Raw genomic sequence first — 18,723 nt, forward strand, 5'->3', positions numbered from 1 at the left:
TATACAGTGACTTGTCCTTCTATGATAGTCAATGGTGTCCAAGAACTGTTTGGTTACACGCATTCTTTCAGATATCTTTGATTATCCAGATTTGGAAAAGAATGAAGCAGAGTAAATAACTTTGGGTGAACTATACCTTTAATGGGCATGAGTTTATGTGCCATGAAGCAGAGAAACTGAAATGTGATTCACTGCCGTTTTTCAATTTCATGCTGATGTGTCAGATTTAGTTACGACTTTAGTTCAAGTATCACGGAAATGGGATGTTTTAATGTTTGCAAAGACCCAACAGGTTCTGTCTTCACAATGAATGAACTGCCAAACACAAAGATCTATTAAAAATAATTTTCTTAAAAGATAACAGTGGAGTTCTGTATACAACAGGGTTCCCACTCTAAGCCAAATGTCAAATTTCCTGACTTTCAACGACTAAAAAGTCGAATTTCCATGACTTTTAATGAATGAAACCCAGTCTTTGAAGTGGTGGTTTTTTTTAGTCAAAGCTCTTGATATGTACATTTTCCTGGCCTTTTGCCTTAGTTAAAAGCTACAGGTGAATGCATTTGACTTAAGTGATTGCCAGGTGACAAGTGGGAAGGGAATACAATGGCGCTGAAGATAACCATAACAAATTATATAAAAATGTGTAAAAAAACACGATAAACAAAATCTTTATAGAAAAATTACATTTTGATACATGAAAACTAAAACTTTAAGTGACAAACAAAAATCCCTGATATTCCATGACTTTCAATGTCTGGAATAGACCTTGATATTCCAGAAATTCCATGAACGGTGGAAACCCGGATACAATTTTAGTTTTGTACTCACAACATTATTGAAAAAGGCGTCTTAAGTAAATGCTCAAAAAAAGTCTATTTAGAGAGTGTCAGAGACTTGGAGATTGTAGTTTTAGACATGGGAGACACGTGACAGCGCTGTCCGCAAGTTAAGAATACACTGTAAGGTCAAAAGGTGCAGCCAAGGCATGGTGCGATGATCACATTTCAATGACAACGCACCAAGAAAATATTTCACTACCTTTAATCTTCACAGTGGGTGAATTTGGACCGGCAGACTGCTTCCTCCATCCCCTCCAGTTCTGGCAAAGACTTTCAGCCTCTGATATGAATGAACACAGAGAGTCCTCCTCGAAACGGTCCGAGTCTTCAAAAGAGAACCTCTCCCCGTCTTCCCACTCGGCGAACATCAGTTCCATCACATCCGCCGTGTCCCGTTACCGGAGAACCGAGCAACCTCAACGAGCCTCTTGGCTTTTGTTGTTTTGAGAGACTGACACTCGCACCAGGGCGAATTAGGCAGGGGGAGGGGAAACTCACGCTCGACCAAAACAGTGTGCGAGGACCTCTGCGAAGTCTTGCTGCCTCGCTTTCTTTACTACATATATTTACGGTGTCAGAATGAACCACTTGCGCATCACTGCGGTCGTGTTTAACCTTCAGCCGTCTAGTTATGTGGTGTTAATCCATGGTTTTATATAATGTGCACCGAGTCACTTGGTGGAGATGGCCGGGGTCTAGTTTTCATTAAACCACCTAAATGACACAACACATGACATCATTAAAACCAAGCGTTTTCTAAATTAAAGTGCCTTAGCTTTTAATTTGAACTTAAAGTTTTTCAAACGAACTGGTTTAATTCTTTAAACGTCGTGTTTACTGATAAAACGTAAAGAAAACGGGCCTCTTCAGCTGTCTGAAGATTGTCACCATATGCTTTTCTTGGCTTTGCCAACTAAACAGCGAGTTGTGTTATCTGACAGCACGAACTGTAGATTCTCGCTTGCATATCAACATATATAAGTGACGTTCAGTCGTTTTCAAATGCACGCGTTATTTCTTTTACGCTTTATTTAATCTCTTATCTGTCCCATCAGCTGAGCCTCGAGTCCCACAACAGCCACACGGCTAACAAAAAGACTATAAAGAAAAAAGTAAACCCAGAGGGCCTCGATTTATGTTTCTTTTAAATAAGACCAAACCGCAGTAATGAATCCATTTGAACTCAAAACAAATCCGGTATATGCCGTTGAATCGCCCCCGATCGCGGTTTCTTGCTAACACGGAGAGGCTAACTGTTAGCCTGCTAGCTTTACGGCTAGCCGAAATCACAAATACTTCAGACTCGTGCGTTCAAAAAGATAAATAACGTGACATCACACTACACACTCAACTGTTGCCTGTCCTCGCATATATCCAGACGGAATAACACTGTTTTTATATTTTGGCACGAAAGCCTTGGTCCCTATCCCGAGTCTTTTATGGCCACTGATTACCAAAACAAAGGTCTGACTGACCAGTGTTTTTTTATCTCAGCATTGTGTCCCAAGCAGCTCAGTGGGTGAACTCAGACGATCATACTGCAAATCTGAACCCTCGACCAGGCCAGACGTCCATCCACGGTAACCATTTAATTATCTTTATGACACATATAGCTGCCTCTTCAATATATTCATTCTCCTTTGTATGTAAAAGCTTGTCATCCGCTTGACGTGCCACCGGCCGGCACTTTTCTGGTTCTCCGTTTCTAAGTTCTTCTCTCTTTTCCCACGACGACCTACGACAGCCACCGCTCTCCGGATCCAAAATGTCTTTTTAAGCCGACAATTTGGAGTCGAGATCCCCTGTTCCCTCTCTCTCTCTGTCCTGCGCCCCTCCTCTCATCGGCTCGGATAGATGAAGATGGCTCTCCAGCATCAGCTGATACGCACTTCCGCTCCACATTAAAACCAGGCAGCAGTAAAACAACGATCTTCACACGAGCTTGCACATTAAATCGCGCGTTCGTTTGATGATATTTATAAATAGATTTAGTTAGGCAAGCGTTTGAATTAGAGGCTTAGACAAATGTTAACAAAAGCATGATTTATTGTGCAACAGATTGAAACGGTGGTGGAATGAATGAATGACTGTGTGAATGTATAGTCTAAAGCTACTGACCATCACTTTGATGGATTCATTATGAAATGAAGGACACGTTTATTTAATTTAGTGTTGTTGTGTTGGTATGACACAAACGTGGGCAATAAACACAGATTTTCAAAATGCAATATATACACAATAATGTTGGATTCAGATTATTAATGTCATGGTGCTTTAAAATAACACTAGGCCTTTTTGCGCTCCACATCATATTTTTCCGTGCATACAAATAACAGTATACAAAGACAGCAGACAAAGACTTGGTGTAAACATTTATGCCAACTCACAACATGATTTGCTATACATGTTTATAACGCCACACTTAAGTTGCCTGACTGCTTAACATCGTTACAAAAGTACATTAAGGTTACATTTGGGATTAAGCTAATAAATAACAAAAGTGTAGCCATAACAAAAGCATTTAAGTAAACAATTTAATTGACTTAGTGTGACAGAAAACTGATATAAAACAGCAGACTAAACTGCTGTTGTACCTCATTTCATTTGTCAAACTGCTGTAAGCCGATAATTTATGTAAATAAATACCACAATCAAAAACTTGAATGACACCTGTCTACAGAAATAGTTTTAGACATTTTAAAAACATGCTGAGAGGAAGGAAACACCAATGCAGCATACATTACTCACACAACTTGAAGTTGTCATTGAGTGACTGTCAGATGGTAACAGATTACATCTCTGTTGATCAGCAGTTTTTTTGCCTATATCTTAAAATACTTTCTCCAGCATTGCATTTATTTCTCTGGCACCCCTGGGAAAAGATTTTAGCTCAAATCATAGTCATGATTAAAATGCAAGTTTTGTGTTTTTCTGCTGGGAGTGCAATTTTAACTTGTTATGCACCACCTCATCCAGCTGATAAATAATTGAGATTATTAGAGTAGATGCTTCAGAAAAATCTTGTCATATGTCTTGTCATACAGTACATACATTTGAAACTGCATTCCCCCAAAATATGCAAAACAGAGGACATTTAGCTGTAAACTGAATAATACCTTATGGCTTATGTGGAATGTTTATAATTCCTTACTTTTTACCCCATGCTGTTCATTGCCTTTATGAACTTCCAGTACAAAAAATAATTAAGTCAAGCGAGTAACAATGTGTAAGTGCAATGTGTTATTTAATTTAAGAACCTGATCAGGAACAAGTGGGTCGCAGAACTCCCACAAATGTTCCAGATATATGGCATGCAAACTAGTGCAAAAAGACGTATATACAAAAGCAAAACCTTCCAATCCAGAAGAATACTTATTCACACATATCACCTACTTGTGAGATATGTTGCTTTGCATTCCTGTGCATTTTTATGAATGTCTCTCTTCAAGTGTAAAAAATGGAATTAACATGGTGCAAGTAGTAAATTTGCAACATATAAAATGTAACCGAACCAGCCAATGGTCAGCTAATGAACCTTTTGTATTACATATACACATCACACTTCGACAGGGCTGTGGGTGACTTTCTCAATCCACTTCAGAAACCTGCTGACTCGTGTATATACACCTGGGTAGGTGGGGTCGCCACAACCGTGACCCCAGGAGATGATGCCTGTGAGCATCCAGTGGCCACCCTCACCCTGACACACCAGCGGTCCCCCGCTGTCACCCTGACAACTGTCTACACGCCGGTGGTTAGACAAGCTGCCGGCACACAACATTCGGCTGGTGAAGCGACTTCTGTAACGCTTTTTACACTTCCAGGAGGGCAGTAAGGGAACCCAGGCCTGCAGCAGTGTTCGGGAATACTCAGAATCTATCAGAGACAGCATGAGAAGAAAGCTACATTAAAACAAGTTCTTTGCAATACGTCACTGAGACGGTTCACCCAAAGAATTTGCAGTACCTGTAATTCCCCAGCCAGTGATAATGCAGGCAACGGGCCTCTTGCCCCTCTTGTTGCTTTGAGCCGGAAGGCAAACTGCATTAGTGTGTGGGTTAAAGGCTACACAGCTCTCATCTGTACCCTTCAACTTCAGTAAGGCAATATCATACTCCCAGCCCTGGCTGTGGTACTTTCTGTGGATGACGATGCGCTCGGGAGAGAGAGTGCGCTCAAAATCGTCCCTCTCCTCTGTGTGGTAGTCACCGAGCCTTAACACATACCGGGATGGATCTGAACCAAACCTGAAAAAAGGACATGAAAACACGAATATAGTGATATAAATATACAAATATACAGAGCAAATAATGGGTCTGTTAAACTCTACGGACCCACCGGTGGGTCCAAAATGACATCACAAAAATGTTTTTTACATGTATTTCTGTAATTCTAATTATCATATGTGGTATTATTGGAAGCTTAACGTCTCTAGTTTCTGGAGATGTGCACCATTTTGGCATTTATCGTACATAAAATAACTTATTTAGGCTGAAATTCATCATATTCCCATAGCCCCTTTTAAATTATGTGTGTTTATGATCATGAACATGTTCAAGTATGTTCAACATGTTCAAGTTATACATTAAATGAAAGCTCTTATTCCACAGAATATAGATCTCCAGTTGGATTTATTGATATTTACCACAGATCGAATGCAAGTCGAATGAATTATGATGTATGAAATTGATATTTGTAAAAACATCACATCACCCTAATATCTAAGCTAATAACTACATCCCACATTATGGTCACAAATGCTACATAATATTTTTCGTTAGTTTGGTGTCTCACTCGCTAATGCAGACCTATCTTCTTGCCAGATCCCTGCGGTCTGCAAAGGAACAACGACTAGTGGTACCATCCCAAAAAGGAAAAAAGTCACTCTCCCATACCTTCTCTGGATCTGTTCCACATTGGTGGAATGATCTACCAGCTGCTACAAGATCAGCAGACTCTGTTGCCATCTTTAAAAAACGTCTGAAAACGCATGTCTTCCGTCAACACGTCGCGGATTAATTTAACCTAATTTTTTCCCTTTCTTTCTTCTTATTCAAAAAAAATTTAATTTACTAACCTCATTATTCTTAGCTTTGTATACTGTGCTAGGCATTAATGGACTAGTTTTGATGCACTTATGTATTTTGTTGCCTTAGTTGTTCTAATTGCTTCCAATGTTTCCTCATCTGTAAGTCGCTTTGGATAAAAGTGTCTGATAAATGACTAAATGTAAATGTGTCTACTAAATAAATCCTTTCCTACCTCTTTTCGTGGTTTTAAAAGCTAAATATTGGCTTCCAATGTCTGCCATCACCAAAATGACAAAAAAGCTTGGAAAGTAAACAATTCAGAGACTCTCTTTATCCACATGAGAGACATATTAAACGGAAGCTCAGACTCTGAACTCAATGTAGACCTCTTATTTGATCAGAGGATATGGCAATGCACAAGAGGGGAGGCGGACGAAACACCATGACCAACTCAAGGATTTCAACACTAAATTTTGCTTGTTACATGCACTTTCAGCTGTGCTACATGTAACGTGTTTACTGTGAAATTACAAAAAAATACTGGATGTGGTAATGGGGTCTGTTTGAAATTGGGTACGCCAAATTCAGGCACATATAAAAAAAGGACACTTGAGTTGCTTTAGAATAATAATTGAATACCACATGATAGAGAAGAAAATCTATCTGTCTTTTCAATAGAACTGACAACACATACAATAATGTTTATCACTTTCAGCAATGTTTTATGAAATTTGGGGGGTTTTCCTGGAATATGATACCAAATTTTTTTAATTACATCACTGTATGTATGTGGATATGGTGTGCATTTAAAGTTGGGTATGCCAAATTCAGGCGGAATTAAAAAATGCCCCATGAAAGCATGTTCGTTTATTTACCAATCTAACATCAATAGAATAAATGTAATGGTGCGTTTGCCATTTCACATGCAGCCACTAGATGCCAGTAAAGTCTCTCTCACCTCTTGAAACAATGAGCAGCTGTGATAACCCAACAGGAATTGATGAGAGTTGCTCCACAAAGCGGATGGGTGCCTTTTGATTGAGACCTCAGCCACAGAGATACTTGCCATGGCCAATCCCCCCTACATGGGGGATGATTTTACAACAGTTTACAGTATGCACATTCAAAATGCAGCCGGAATTTCAAGCAAATGTTAACCTTTGTTAAAAAACTTAAAAACTACCATAGTAGGAAAAATAAAATGATAGTCAAACGTGCCCGTGAACGGTTTACTTTCCAACATTCTTCAAAATATCTTCTTTTGTGTTTAACAGAACTAACAACTACAGTATGGTTACAATACAAGCATTGTTCCAAATATCTTTCTCTGTGTTCATAAGAATAAAGACATTTATACAGATATGGAACAACTTGAGGGTGCGTAAATGAAGACAGAATTTGTATTTTTGGGTGAACTGTCCCTTTAACTGAACTGAAACTTAGTTTGCTGTGTATAACACATTGGCTTGTAAAAGAGACAAATAGTGTTTTCATTAAATAATAAAATGCTTAGTGCAGCAATGCAGGTAATACATTAAACACACTTATTGGTCACTCTTTCATTTTATTTCAGTTGTAAAAGTAAGAATGATATATTGTTCTCATTTGAGCACAGTTCAATATAAGACATGGAATTAAACAATAAATAACAAACATTCAATTAATAATCTACTCAATGCATATTTAAACAGTTAGATAATAAAACCATGACATAAATCATGTTCATTGTTCATTACCGTAGAGATTTGTCTCCTCCTACAATCCTCCTCCTGCGCCTCTGTGTGTTTGGTCTCAGGCCACAATCCTGCTTTGCCATAACACTGTCCTTCACAGGCTCAGTGATATAGTCACAGATCACCCCTGCATCCTCACTGTGCCTGCAGTCATTGGAATCTGATCCAACAGCTGAACACTCCCCTAATGAAGCCTCTGTCCCGACACACTTCACATTGTCCAGATGAATTGGTCCCTTGCCCTCGCCGAAATAAGCCATGGAACGGGCCTTGGAGACACCACTGAAAAGGATCGGAAACGGCAACCAATACATTTATCTGAAGATTTTGACCTTTATGTCAAAAGAGACATGCTTACACGAATCCCAGTTGTCTGCAGACCACTCCTGCGTTGATGTCATTCCAACCATCATCACACACACTACCCCACTGGCCGTTAATAAACACCTCCACACGGCCCTCCTTACGACTCTCACCATCCACCAGCCTCACAAGGGGACCTAAGATTACAAATAAAACTAGTATACACTTTATATCAGTTTTTAAAGAAAGAACACATTGATAAGAAATATATACGCACCTGTTGCAGGAGCCGGTTCAGGAAGTTCATTGTTATGTCCTTCTCTTTCACAGCGTATTCCCACATCCTCACTATGAGAGCAGTCATGTTGCCCCCACTCACCATGACTACAATCCAACAGGTTACTTTCTCCCCCGTCACATTTCACCTCATCCAACAGGATCACTCCTGTACCCTCTCCATACATCCCATCTGGAGCCAACTCAGAACGCCCTCTGTTGGACACAAAGCAGAATTATGGCAACAAATCACAAAGCTGTCAAGTCGAAGTCAAAGTCTGCTTTATGCTCAGTTATACTGCATGTACATTACTGAACATATAAAGGATTGAAATGGTGTTACTCTCAGAACCACGGTGCAAACAAATAACACTAACACAGAATAAACATATATTTAAAAAATACAGAATATATACGTATATATATGTAAAAGACAACTTTACAAGCAGGGATTTTAAATAAAAGAAAAAGAATATAGGTAATGGCAGATAGAGTGCAAACTAGTGAAATATACAACAGTGCAGATGTGAGGTAGTGCAAAGAGCTTATCAGTCTGTTTAAAGTGACAAAGAGATCAGGCTTTGTTTAACCTGTCAGAAGAGTTGAAGAGGGGCAGACAGATGCTAAGCTAGTGAGCAGTTGAATGCTTTGAAAGTTTAGTGAAGCACTTGGATCCAAGGTTATTTTATTTCACTAAAATTAAAACTTTGAAAACATTCCTGTGCGTTGAAATCAAATAAAATATTGACCTAAACATTTTTGGAAAAACTAACCTCAAGGAAAAATTGAAATGTTGCCTTAAAAATAAACTGAAGTAAGTTTAAAGCAGTAAAATTATAATAATAAACAAAAAGTAAAATAAAACAAAAATAAAAACGAATTAATCGTAGCAGCATGAAGATATATACCAATAAATTATAAAATGACAAAAGCGTATATCAAATTTGCTCAAACTTTAATTTAAAACTTTAACTAAAATTAACACAAAATCAAAAAAAAAGATCTAATTTAAAATATGAATAAAACTAAAATGAAAACTATAATAACGCTGCTTAGATCAAGTCATTACTGTATTTCTAAATGTGCAACCACACATTCCTGATTTCATGAGATAAAAAATTAACCTGGCCATATAAACAAACTACCTGTAACCGAGCTGTCGACACACCACCTGTGTGTGACGTGGTGTCCAGTTGTCATCACACACTGTGCCCCACTCTCCAGCATGATACACCTCAAGGCGACCTTCCCATGGGCCATCAGCTCCCACTAAGCGCAAAACTCCATCTACAGGAGTATCAATATATCTACTGTTAAGAAATGTATGTCTGCACAAGAAAATCCGATAACAGATGATGGGGTGGATTTCGCACTCTTTAATTAGTCTTAATGTATAAAAAAGGCTGGTATGATGCTGTATCATGTAGTTCATGACATCACCTGTATATGGGTTGCAAGACACCCCAGCATCCTCCATATGGTCACAGTTGTGTTGGCCCCAGGGTGCATGAGGACATTCCTCAAGAGACAGCTCATTTCCTGTGCAGTGCACTCCATCCAGCAAGATCGGCCCAGTGCCCTGTCCAAAGTGCGCCCATGTCCACGCCTTTGGCACGCCACTGAAAACAAACATTGCCTTTGATTCCTTATGATACCAAAGCCATAACCAACATTCAACTGCTAAGAATATAACTAGTAGGAAGCAAGTTAATAATACAAATGTAATGACTAAAAACAGGACAAAACTACAGCTCTGAACTAGAATGTCCATCATAGAAATTATATTTCTATTGCAGTGTAAGGTACAGTAAAAAGTCATGTAGAATATGTATGTCCTTAGTGTTTGTATTATTGATGGATGAAAAACGGTAAAATCTGTGTCTTTCTCTCCCTCTGCAGATTCATGGAGTGATTCCTTTTGCCTCATAAATCATTCAAACACACCTTCCATTCATCTATATTAATAAAGTTCACTCCCTGTGTGTGTGTGTGTGTGTGTGTGTGTCTGTGTGTGTGTGTGTATAAATAAAGACTGTCCTTTCAGGCAAGCACTCGGATTTGTGAATGACATCAGCAGTGTCTTTTAATCACTTAAAGAAACCGTGCAAAGCATTTTATTCATGTAAAAAGGCATACCATAACATCCTGACAATGCTATAACTAAATCTTATAGAAAGAATAAAACGTATTGCTTTTAGACTTTGGCACGAGACACATGATAACATTTATTTGTATGATTTACCCCATTCCGAGCTGTCTGCAGACCACTTCAGCATCAATATCATCCCATTCATCATCACAGATAGTGCCCCATCTCCCGTTATGGTACACCTCCACGCGCCCCTCGAAATCCTCAAGCCCTCCCACGAGCCTCAGGGGGGCACCATTGCCTAATCAAAACAATGTTATTAACTGATAATTCAACACTGGAGTGGACAGTGACTAGAAAAAAATCTGATCAGATCTTTCTGAATACTTGAAATTTCGCATCATATTCAAAACCGAAGCATAAATCTGACTGTCATGCATGCACATATGGGAGAATGCTTTGAAATGTGTGTGTGTTATGGGGACATATATAAAGACCCTTGGCAAAGCCATAGAGCTCTCAAATTGCTTTTTTCTTTCTAATGTTTCTGTGTGAATAATTCACAGCACTCTATAAATATACCCGACCCTGTTTCAGCAACCCTAGGCACACTGTTTATGACCCTGCTCCTGTCTCTCACATTAAATGAATTCTGTCTGCATTTAGCTCCACAGAAGTATTTTTCACACTACATTACTGATTTAAATATAGGTACTGAGTTGTGACCTGCAAACCCTATCATAAGTCTGACCAGAAAGAGGAAGCTCAGCTGCTGTTTTGCATACTGCTTTGTTTTAAAAACTAAATGAAGTACACGTAACAAGATGACATCATTTACTTTACTTTAAAGACACTTTCTTGCATTACATACATCTTTGGGGTTTTCAAGAGTTCTTAACTACAAATAATGTAGTTATAGTATGTACACATACTTAATTCATGAAGTACGAATTACAATTGCGCCAGTTGGTTTTAAAAGTAAATACAAAACGGGCTAAGAAAGTATTTATCATTATTCTGATTTACAGCAACTAAGCTTTCAGCACAGAGCAAAAAGTAGTAAAATATTATAAAAATCTGATCAAAAATACATATAAAAGTCTAATATAATTCATGGTTCACTGTAACTAAAACAAATAAACATGTAGGAATAATAATCATGATGCAAAACCCAAATAAAACAAACTTACCCTCAGGTACAGCACACACCACCCCAGCCTCATTGCCATGGTTACAATCACCAGAGACATATTTCCTACTTCGGCACTCCAGCAGAGAATTTTCATTGCCATGGCAGCCAAGACGTTCAAAGTGAAAAAGACCAGAACCAGGCCCAAAGTATGAGTGCCGCAGTGCGGTGCCAATTTCGCTGTTTGCAGGTAATCGGGTAATTAAATGAATCCACACACTATATTACTCAATAAAGAGTGTCTAGCTGTTAATGAATAAAGTTAGCATCTTATACCCGAGTCTCAGCTGTCTACAGATGACACTGGCATCTCGGTCAGTCAGGTAGGTGTCACACACTGCTCCCCAATGGCCATTTAGGTACACCTCGAGACGGCCACTCTTATTGGACGAACCTCCCACCAACTGTGCTGCACCTGGACGGGTGAGTACATATTCAGTGATTTAAAACATCGGACAAGCTTACACCTTCTTTATATTGTAAAAGCATTGTTATGCCAAGACGAGAAATCTGTGCGACGGTTATGTGAAAAGGTCTGTCGTGTTGATAGATGTTCATGTTCACATTTGATTTTAATTCAAATTGCATTGCACCACTTAATTTTAACAAAGTTAAACAAATCATAGATTAAAACTATAACCTGTATTTAAACTTATATTTTTGTCCGCCATGATGGATTTTACCTGTGTAACTTACCAGCTACAGTGTTGCACTGTCATGTAAAAGGAAAGAAACATCTTGTGCATGTAAAAGAAACATAATTTTGCGACCTCTATCTGGATAATTTGTTGATCAGCCTGACTGTCCATAAACACATTTCACAAGCCTTGAGGGATATGAGGTGCGCCTATTCGGGACCGGACCACAATTTAGACAGGACGCTAAAATAACTAGCTACTCTTCTCACGATGTTAGTCTTTTACATTCAATCACAGATGTTATGCTCATGTATTGGATAAGAAAGCCAGGCATTTTGAACTTGACGCTTCACAGCCGACCATCCAACCACCCTGAACTCACTCGTGCTGAGGTGTTTCATTTATTTCCATTTTTCTTTACAATAAACACATCACATAAGCATGACATGACTTATGTATCTGTTTCTGGCCATTTTATTATAGATTTGTGTTTTTTATGATTTAAACCTCCTCAGCAAGTTTAAAGTTAATCCCTAACTGAGAGATAAATCAGAGTTTACATTAATGGCGCAACCGAATTCAAGTTTATCTAGATTTACTGTGAAAATAAAACCTGGATCAAATGATAGCTTAAATATAAACCTGATTATTTTAAACAAGGTTTACCGTTTGGTACAACAGAATTCAATTCTAAGATTTAAGACTAATCCTTGTTGGTGCAACCCAGACTTTTTTTGCTGAGTATTTGTTTATGGAAACTGTGTTCTGCAACAGAGAAACCTTGAATTATGAATTATGATGTTGTTTTCACATAATGCTCGCAGACATTAATTTATAATATCACGTTTTAATCGAATCAAGTCCGAAACTGTGTTGTAATTGCTTGGACACAGAAAATAAGAAGAAAGACAGACATGGATAATGACAGCACACACAGTGCAGCACCATCCCAGTACTGAATCCCAGATGGAAGAAGGCGATGACAGACCAGCGTGAAGAGATGCAGAGAGACACTTTCCGATTGTGGGCCAAATTAACAAATGGACACATTAACGTACATGACAGGACTCGGATGATGATTAAAAAAAGGCTTCATGGAAAGAAAAATAGAGGACAATGAAAAAAGAGCAGAATCCTTGACTTGTCACACACAGACACAGTTTCTGACACAGAAATAAATGTCACTCAGTATTGTCGACAACACCTATCGATTTATATGACAGGAATGACAGCAATACTAACAGGACACGTTAACTTAGACAAACAAACACCCACAGCGTGGTTGGAACTTGTCTATGTCAAATTAGGTTAGACAGAAATTGGTCCACTCTACATTTTAAAGAAATTACTTTTGTTGCATATAAATATATTTTGTCAGACACTCACTTTTTCCAAAAATTCTTAAGATCTTTAGATGTTCAAATCAATGAAAAGGCTACTTAAATTAAAATGCAGTTTTGTGAAACCACTTAATGTTGAAGAAGCACAAGATAGGGCTCACCCTGATGGCAGTTGCAGTAGGCCCACCCGATGGCTCCTGACTTCGGCCTGTAAAAGCACCAGGGGTTGGATTCACGATCAGGGTTTCTACAGTAGCTGTGGTCTCCTAGTCCCCGGTTAGGGTACTGCTGTATGTAATCTGGAAACTCGGTCCACTTAAGACAGGCAGAGCCAGAATCCGTCTGGGACACCGATCCGTTGTAATAACCCGACTCAGTAAAGCCCTCAGAGCAGGAAAGAGGACCTGTGAGAAACACATACACTTTATAAGCTACAAAATAAAATTCACTTGGAGAGGCATGAAAGAGATTTTATAAAGGTCAGCTTGTTAAGACACTTTAACATAAAAAATGTTCAATGCATTGATACAGGATTTCAAGTGTAGGCCTAATACGGAACAAAAGGAGCCACAATGATGAGTCACTCATCATGAAAATGCCCTTGCAGTTACTGTAGGTGAGTTGATATGCGAGTTTGGATCAGAATTTTTCATATATTGTGAGGACCAGCTAAACCTGAAAGACTCACATTAAAGGTACAAGTTGACCATTTTTACAGGAAAATAGCATCATAAACATGCTAAATAATGTTATATTGACATCATAAAAATGCAAAAGCTTTAGTGAAGGTAAGATTTAGTTGAACAAAAAGAGTAAAAATAAAAATAAAACTCATTAGACAATAACAGTGGTGATGAAAATCAAAGTTTATGCTCTTAAGGGGGCCAACAATTTATTCACAAAACTGTAACCGAAGTCTAACATTGTCTCCATATGCTGCCAGTCTGTGTTTTATTACATTTAATGAAATGTGAATGGACAGTGCCAGAGAGCCAGCTGAACTAAAGTCCAAATATTACATCCATCCAGATTATAATGTTCAGTGTACAATAAGAGGTTTGTACACTGGTTGATGTGGTGATATAAAAAAATTAAGGTTCTTTTTAAAGAGAACTCCAGGATTGTCAAACCAATGGAAGACAGAGGTGGTGTTTGAAACTTATTAGGAAAACTATTGTTTAAGCAATTCTGTTTGATGCCATTAATGATGCAGAAATGACAGTTAAATAGTTAAAACTATTATAACTTTTTTCCTGAAATCCAAGTAACCTAAAAATGTCAAGAAATATTGACCTCGCTGTTATGTATTGAAATGAGACTTCGTTTGCAAGGGATGTTGTGCAGGATCAAACAGAGGAAAGTGTGAGCAAATCTCTCTTTTAAACAAAGCAGGTGTAAACCCTCAGGGAGAGAGAGTTGATACCATCTCCTAGCTTTATAAAACCTTATGTAGTACATAAGCACACTGAATTACGGACCAAAATGACTCCACTGGTAATGCCAGAAAAGTATTCACACCTGCACGCACGCAAATAGGCCAGCCATGTTATTGCTTGTCTAGAACACTTTGACAAATACTTAGAACACTTAAAGATGGAGAGGCATACATCAAGAATGGCTTATATAAGAATATTAGAGACAAATGCAGTCACTGAGACTCTATTACACTCTTTTGTCATCATTACAAACATTCTTGTGAACAAAAAGAAACCTGACACAGTATCATTCCACATTCCACGTTATTGACAAGCACTGTGTATTTATAATATGAGAAGAGTATTGCATTACTTTCCACTGTAAACTGTTTTTATAATTATCTTGATGTAAAAGGGAGCAGAAGAGGATGCCATATATATTTGACAGCCATCAAACAAATAAAAAATGTTCTATCATAATGGTATTTATATGTTAAACCGTATATAAAATCAAATCAGGATTTGGAGAGATCAGCACCTGTATTCAAAAGTATAATACATCAATAAAAAGCACAGAAACACTTTTTATTGTCAAAATAATTTTATGCAGAAATATGTTTAGTGTAATTTAATACAATATTCCTTTTCTTTTTTAAATGGATGAGTTGGACTGGAGAGTAAAGGAAAGGGAGCCAACATTACAGTTCCATTACTCAATAGTTCTAGTTAAAAAAAACATCCCAGGTGGCACCTCATAAAAGTCATCTAGATCAAGAAGCTAAAATAAAAAGATTTTTCGATTAAGTTATTTTACAATGTTGAGGACTTTCTTAATTATAAAATGTGGATATAAATAACACCAAGAGTATGGTATGCATGTGCAACCATTTCAATTGTGCAGACAACACATACTGTAAGTCTATTAGCAGAAAAATTAAGCAAAAAATATTTTTTCGCTTCTGAACACAATTATGACTAAAAATGAGCCCATCACACCTCTAACCGGTTCAAAACTTGTTTAGGCATTACAAATAATTTCCATTCTTGTACAATCACAGTTCAACAAATCTTTCCTTGTATACACACGTGAGAGCTCATGTTTCATTGGTCTGTACATGAAGCAGTTTGCTGAAATAGAATCAGTGTAGTGTTCTGCTTTTATTTCCCATGGCATTACAGGTATAGATTGCAATACCAACCACCAGTGACGTTAAACATATGAGAAATTTAATAGCAGAGTTTAAGAAAAGTAAAATGAATGAGGCGATCATAAAAGAATCTCTGCCCCATCATGAACTGGGAGTAGACTGACGGTTCAGTTGGAAGGCTAAATGTGTTTAAGCATCTTGCCCTAGGGATGTCAGCTCACAAACCTGTCCAGGCTTGGGAGGCACAGAAAGCAATAACGTAAATATGACACGTGAAATGTGTAAAAGCGGTAGCGCTTTCAATTCCATATTAGTTCTCATTCTCAAACTCTTCAGATCCCATCAATGGCACGGTTGTTTCACATCCATTCACTGTCATCAGTAAGTTTTTGTTTTTAGGTATTACAAGCAAATATGTGTTTCTCTCAGCTCGTCTGAGAAGTGATTGTTGCGGTTGACTGTTTCGTAAACTTTGCCATAGGCAAGCATCAATGAATACAGCTCAAACATAGAAGCTATTTACAAGACAAATACACATACCAGCAACAACTGATAAGTATGTGTCTGAAACAGGTTGCTTAATTTTCCAAGCAATTGAGACGATGGAAGGTTTTTTTGCCAGTAAACATAAGGTAAATAAAAAAACATCCCAGACTGCACGAGTCATAGGGTCCCCACTTTTATTTAACCTCCAATAAATACTAAAATTGCATACCTGAGTTCTGCAGCAGTGTATTCAGGTAGGCAACATTTTGTCCTGTCTGAGAAAACAAACAAGACAACTCATTTCTCTCACTATAACAAAGTACCAGTCTTTCTGTAAATACCGTCAAGTACTCATTTAAAAAACAAGATATATGATACAGTGAATTAAAACAACAATCACACAAGAATTGTGACCCGAACACGATGTGTCTGGCTGCACTTTAGTGCACGTGTAAGCCCTTTAGAGTTTATTTTGTTGAGCTGAGGGTTTCGCCCTGAAGGAGAGCTTATCAAAGATATCCGTCGAAATGTCACATAAAGGCTTAATAATGCTGTGGCAGTTTCAGCTGAGATCAAAGAATACTTTCAGGACCATCGAGTCATTACGTGACTGCCACTGTGAGCTGGATGTGATAAAAAATCTTAACACGCTGACTGCGCTGCGAGCGGGCGACGCGTGCGTCTGCAGTGCATTTATTATAATGAGAGTGCGCTTGTTTTGGCGGGTTGCGTCATTGAGATCGGACTCTTGTGCCTTCGGGCTCTAACAAAGAGGCAAGAATTAGCCTATACATTCAACTTTTTTAGTTTGCGTTGTTTAGGGCGCAGCGACAGTTGTTAAAACGATTAAGTTTTTTCACAGGTCTGTCCACGCATAGCCTACTATAAATGTTTGTTATTATTTATTTTTAATAATAGACTAAAAAACCAAAAAATAGATAAGAAATCGTTTATTTAAAAAATCACGTAAATTTTAATCTGCAACATAAAACTGTATGCAAGAATGCACGCAAAAATGCTCACGGCTCAACTAATACAAGCGGATTATTGAAATCTCATTTAGGCTACTAAAATGCAGGGTCAAAGTACACTTCAGTCCAAAAATACTAAGAAACATTTACATATTCACGTGACGCGGCTTTTTACAAGAAGTGCCATTAATGATGGATTAGGACACACACGCGCAATCAATGGGCGTCAAAGTGCACTGTACACAAATAAATGATGCTGTCAACTTTCATTCAAACAACACATGAACACATGTATCGCTTCTTAAAGTCTAGAGCAAAAATCAAACTACAAATAATTTACTACAAAATAAAATAATAATGTCGTAATCTTTTCCGCTAGTTTGTGAGAAAAGCATTAATAGTGCGATCTTACCTTGCCATAGGCACAGACCGAGAAATAAAATATAGCAGCAATGGAGAAGATCCCACTGATATCCATCCTGTCATTGACCATACATCCAGTAAAACTGTCCCATCATAGCCGTCAACGGTCCATTTACCTTCACACAATAATAGTGCGATGCTGTCTCCTCTCAGACGTTTGGTGTTACTGAAAAAGAACGCAAGAAATGAACATAATCTCAACTTTTAAAAGTCCGGGAAACGACTCACACCCCTCCCGTGTTGGGGTTTGAGCTTTGCGTTCACTCGTCAGGAGGTAACACTGAAAGGAGACACCGCTGCTAGTAGTCTTCACCACAACACACTACAGAGACGACTATCGGAAATAAACCATTAAAGCGCCGCTCATAGCGTGCAGTACATGCGCGTCACAGCTGCTCGTGCTACCCTATAAAAACCTTCAGAATATTTTAATGTAATAACTAGACAAGAATTATATGCACATTTAGTTCTACTTTCTATAACGGTATTAAATTGAGACCCGATGCTGTTTTGAAATGCATGTTTTATATAACGTGTTGATCGACAAGAGGGATTATTTGCCCATCAATTCAACACCATTTGTTCATATTTAACGAAAGTTCTGCGAGGTCTCGTTTCTCTGATGTTTAGGTTTTTTTACGTAAATGTCATAACTGTATCCGCCCACAGGGTTGAGCTCACCTTGTATTATTCACCTGTGTACACAAGCGCATGAGAACACATTGTTCGCAATTCATACAGATCCACTAAAGGATAACAACGTCTGTATGCCTATCATCACTTAGCCTACTGTGCAATAAAAGATCAGAGTCCTTTGAATGCTTTCACAGTTAAACATTG

At 38.1% G+C, this 18,723-nt stretch overlaps 2 protein-coding genes across 4 annotated transcripts in view; both read right to left on the reverse strand.

Moving 5' to 3' along the window:
* The window catches only part of zswim8 (zinc finger, SWIM-type containing 8), a 31,399-nt gene extending 28,681 nt beyond the window's left edge, over nucleotides 1-2,718 (reverse strand). For 2 of the 3 annotated variants that reach the window (XR_013787536.1, XR_013787537.1), the window contains exon 1: nucleotides 1,042-2,715. Coding sequence is in view for 1 of the 3 variants with exons in the window: in XM_079472337.1 (XP_079328463.1) it covers nucleotides 1,042-1,219 (178 nt within the window). In the remaining 2 variants the exon portion in view is untranslated. Of the gene's footprint in view, nucleotides 1-1,041 lie in introns of all 3 variants that reach the window. The other variant, XM_079472337.1, reaches the window with a different exon arrangement.
* Nucleotides 2,719-2,872: 154 nt separating this feature from the next.
* On the reverse strand, nucleotides 2,873-18,638 carry LOC306903845 (neurotrypsin). The gene is made up of 15 exons (XM_079473371.1): nucleotides 18,565-18,638; nucleotides 17,873-18,049; nucleotides 16,719-16,764; nucleotides 13,602-13,844; nucleotides 11,739-11,877; nucleotides 11,464-11,642; nucleotides 10,427-10,574; nucleotides 9,625-9,803; nucleotides 9,330-9,471; nucleotides 8,186-8,400; nucleotides 7,964-8,105; nucleotides 7,609-7,887; nucleotides 6,831-6,953; nucleotides 4,809-5,089; nucleotides 2,873-4,718 (listed from the first exon to the last, which is right to left on the reverse strand). The coding sequence occupies exons 2-15, from the start codon at nucleotides 17,951-17,953 to the stop codon at nucleotides 4,399-4,401; spliced, it is 2,517 nt and encodes an 838-aa protein (XP_079329497.1). The 5' UTR covers nucleotides 17,954-18,049; nucleotides 18,565-18,638; the 3' UTR covers nucleotides 2,873-4,398.
* Between the last annotated feature and the right edge of the window lie 85 nt (nucleotides 18,639-18,723).

This window comes from Barbatula barbatula, assembly GCF_947034865.1.
Source record: "Barbatula barbatula genome assembly, chromosome: 14".
In the NCBI taxonomy this organism is placed as follows: Eukaryota; Metazoa; Chordata; class Actinopteri; order Cypriniformes; family Nemacheilidae; genus Barbatula; species Barbatula barbatula.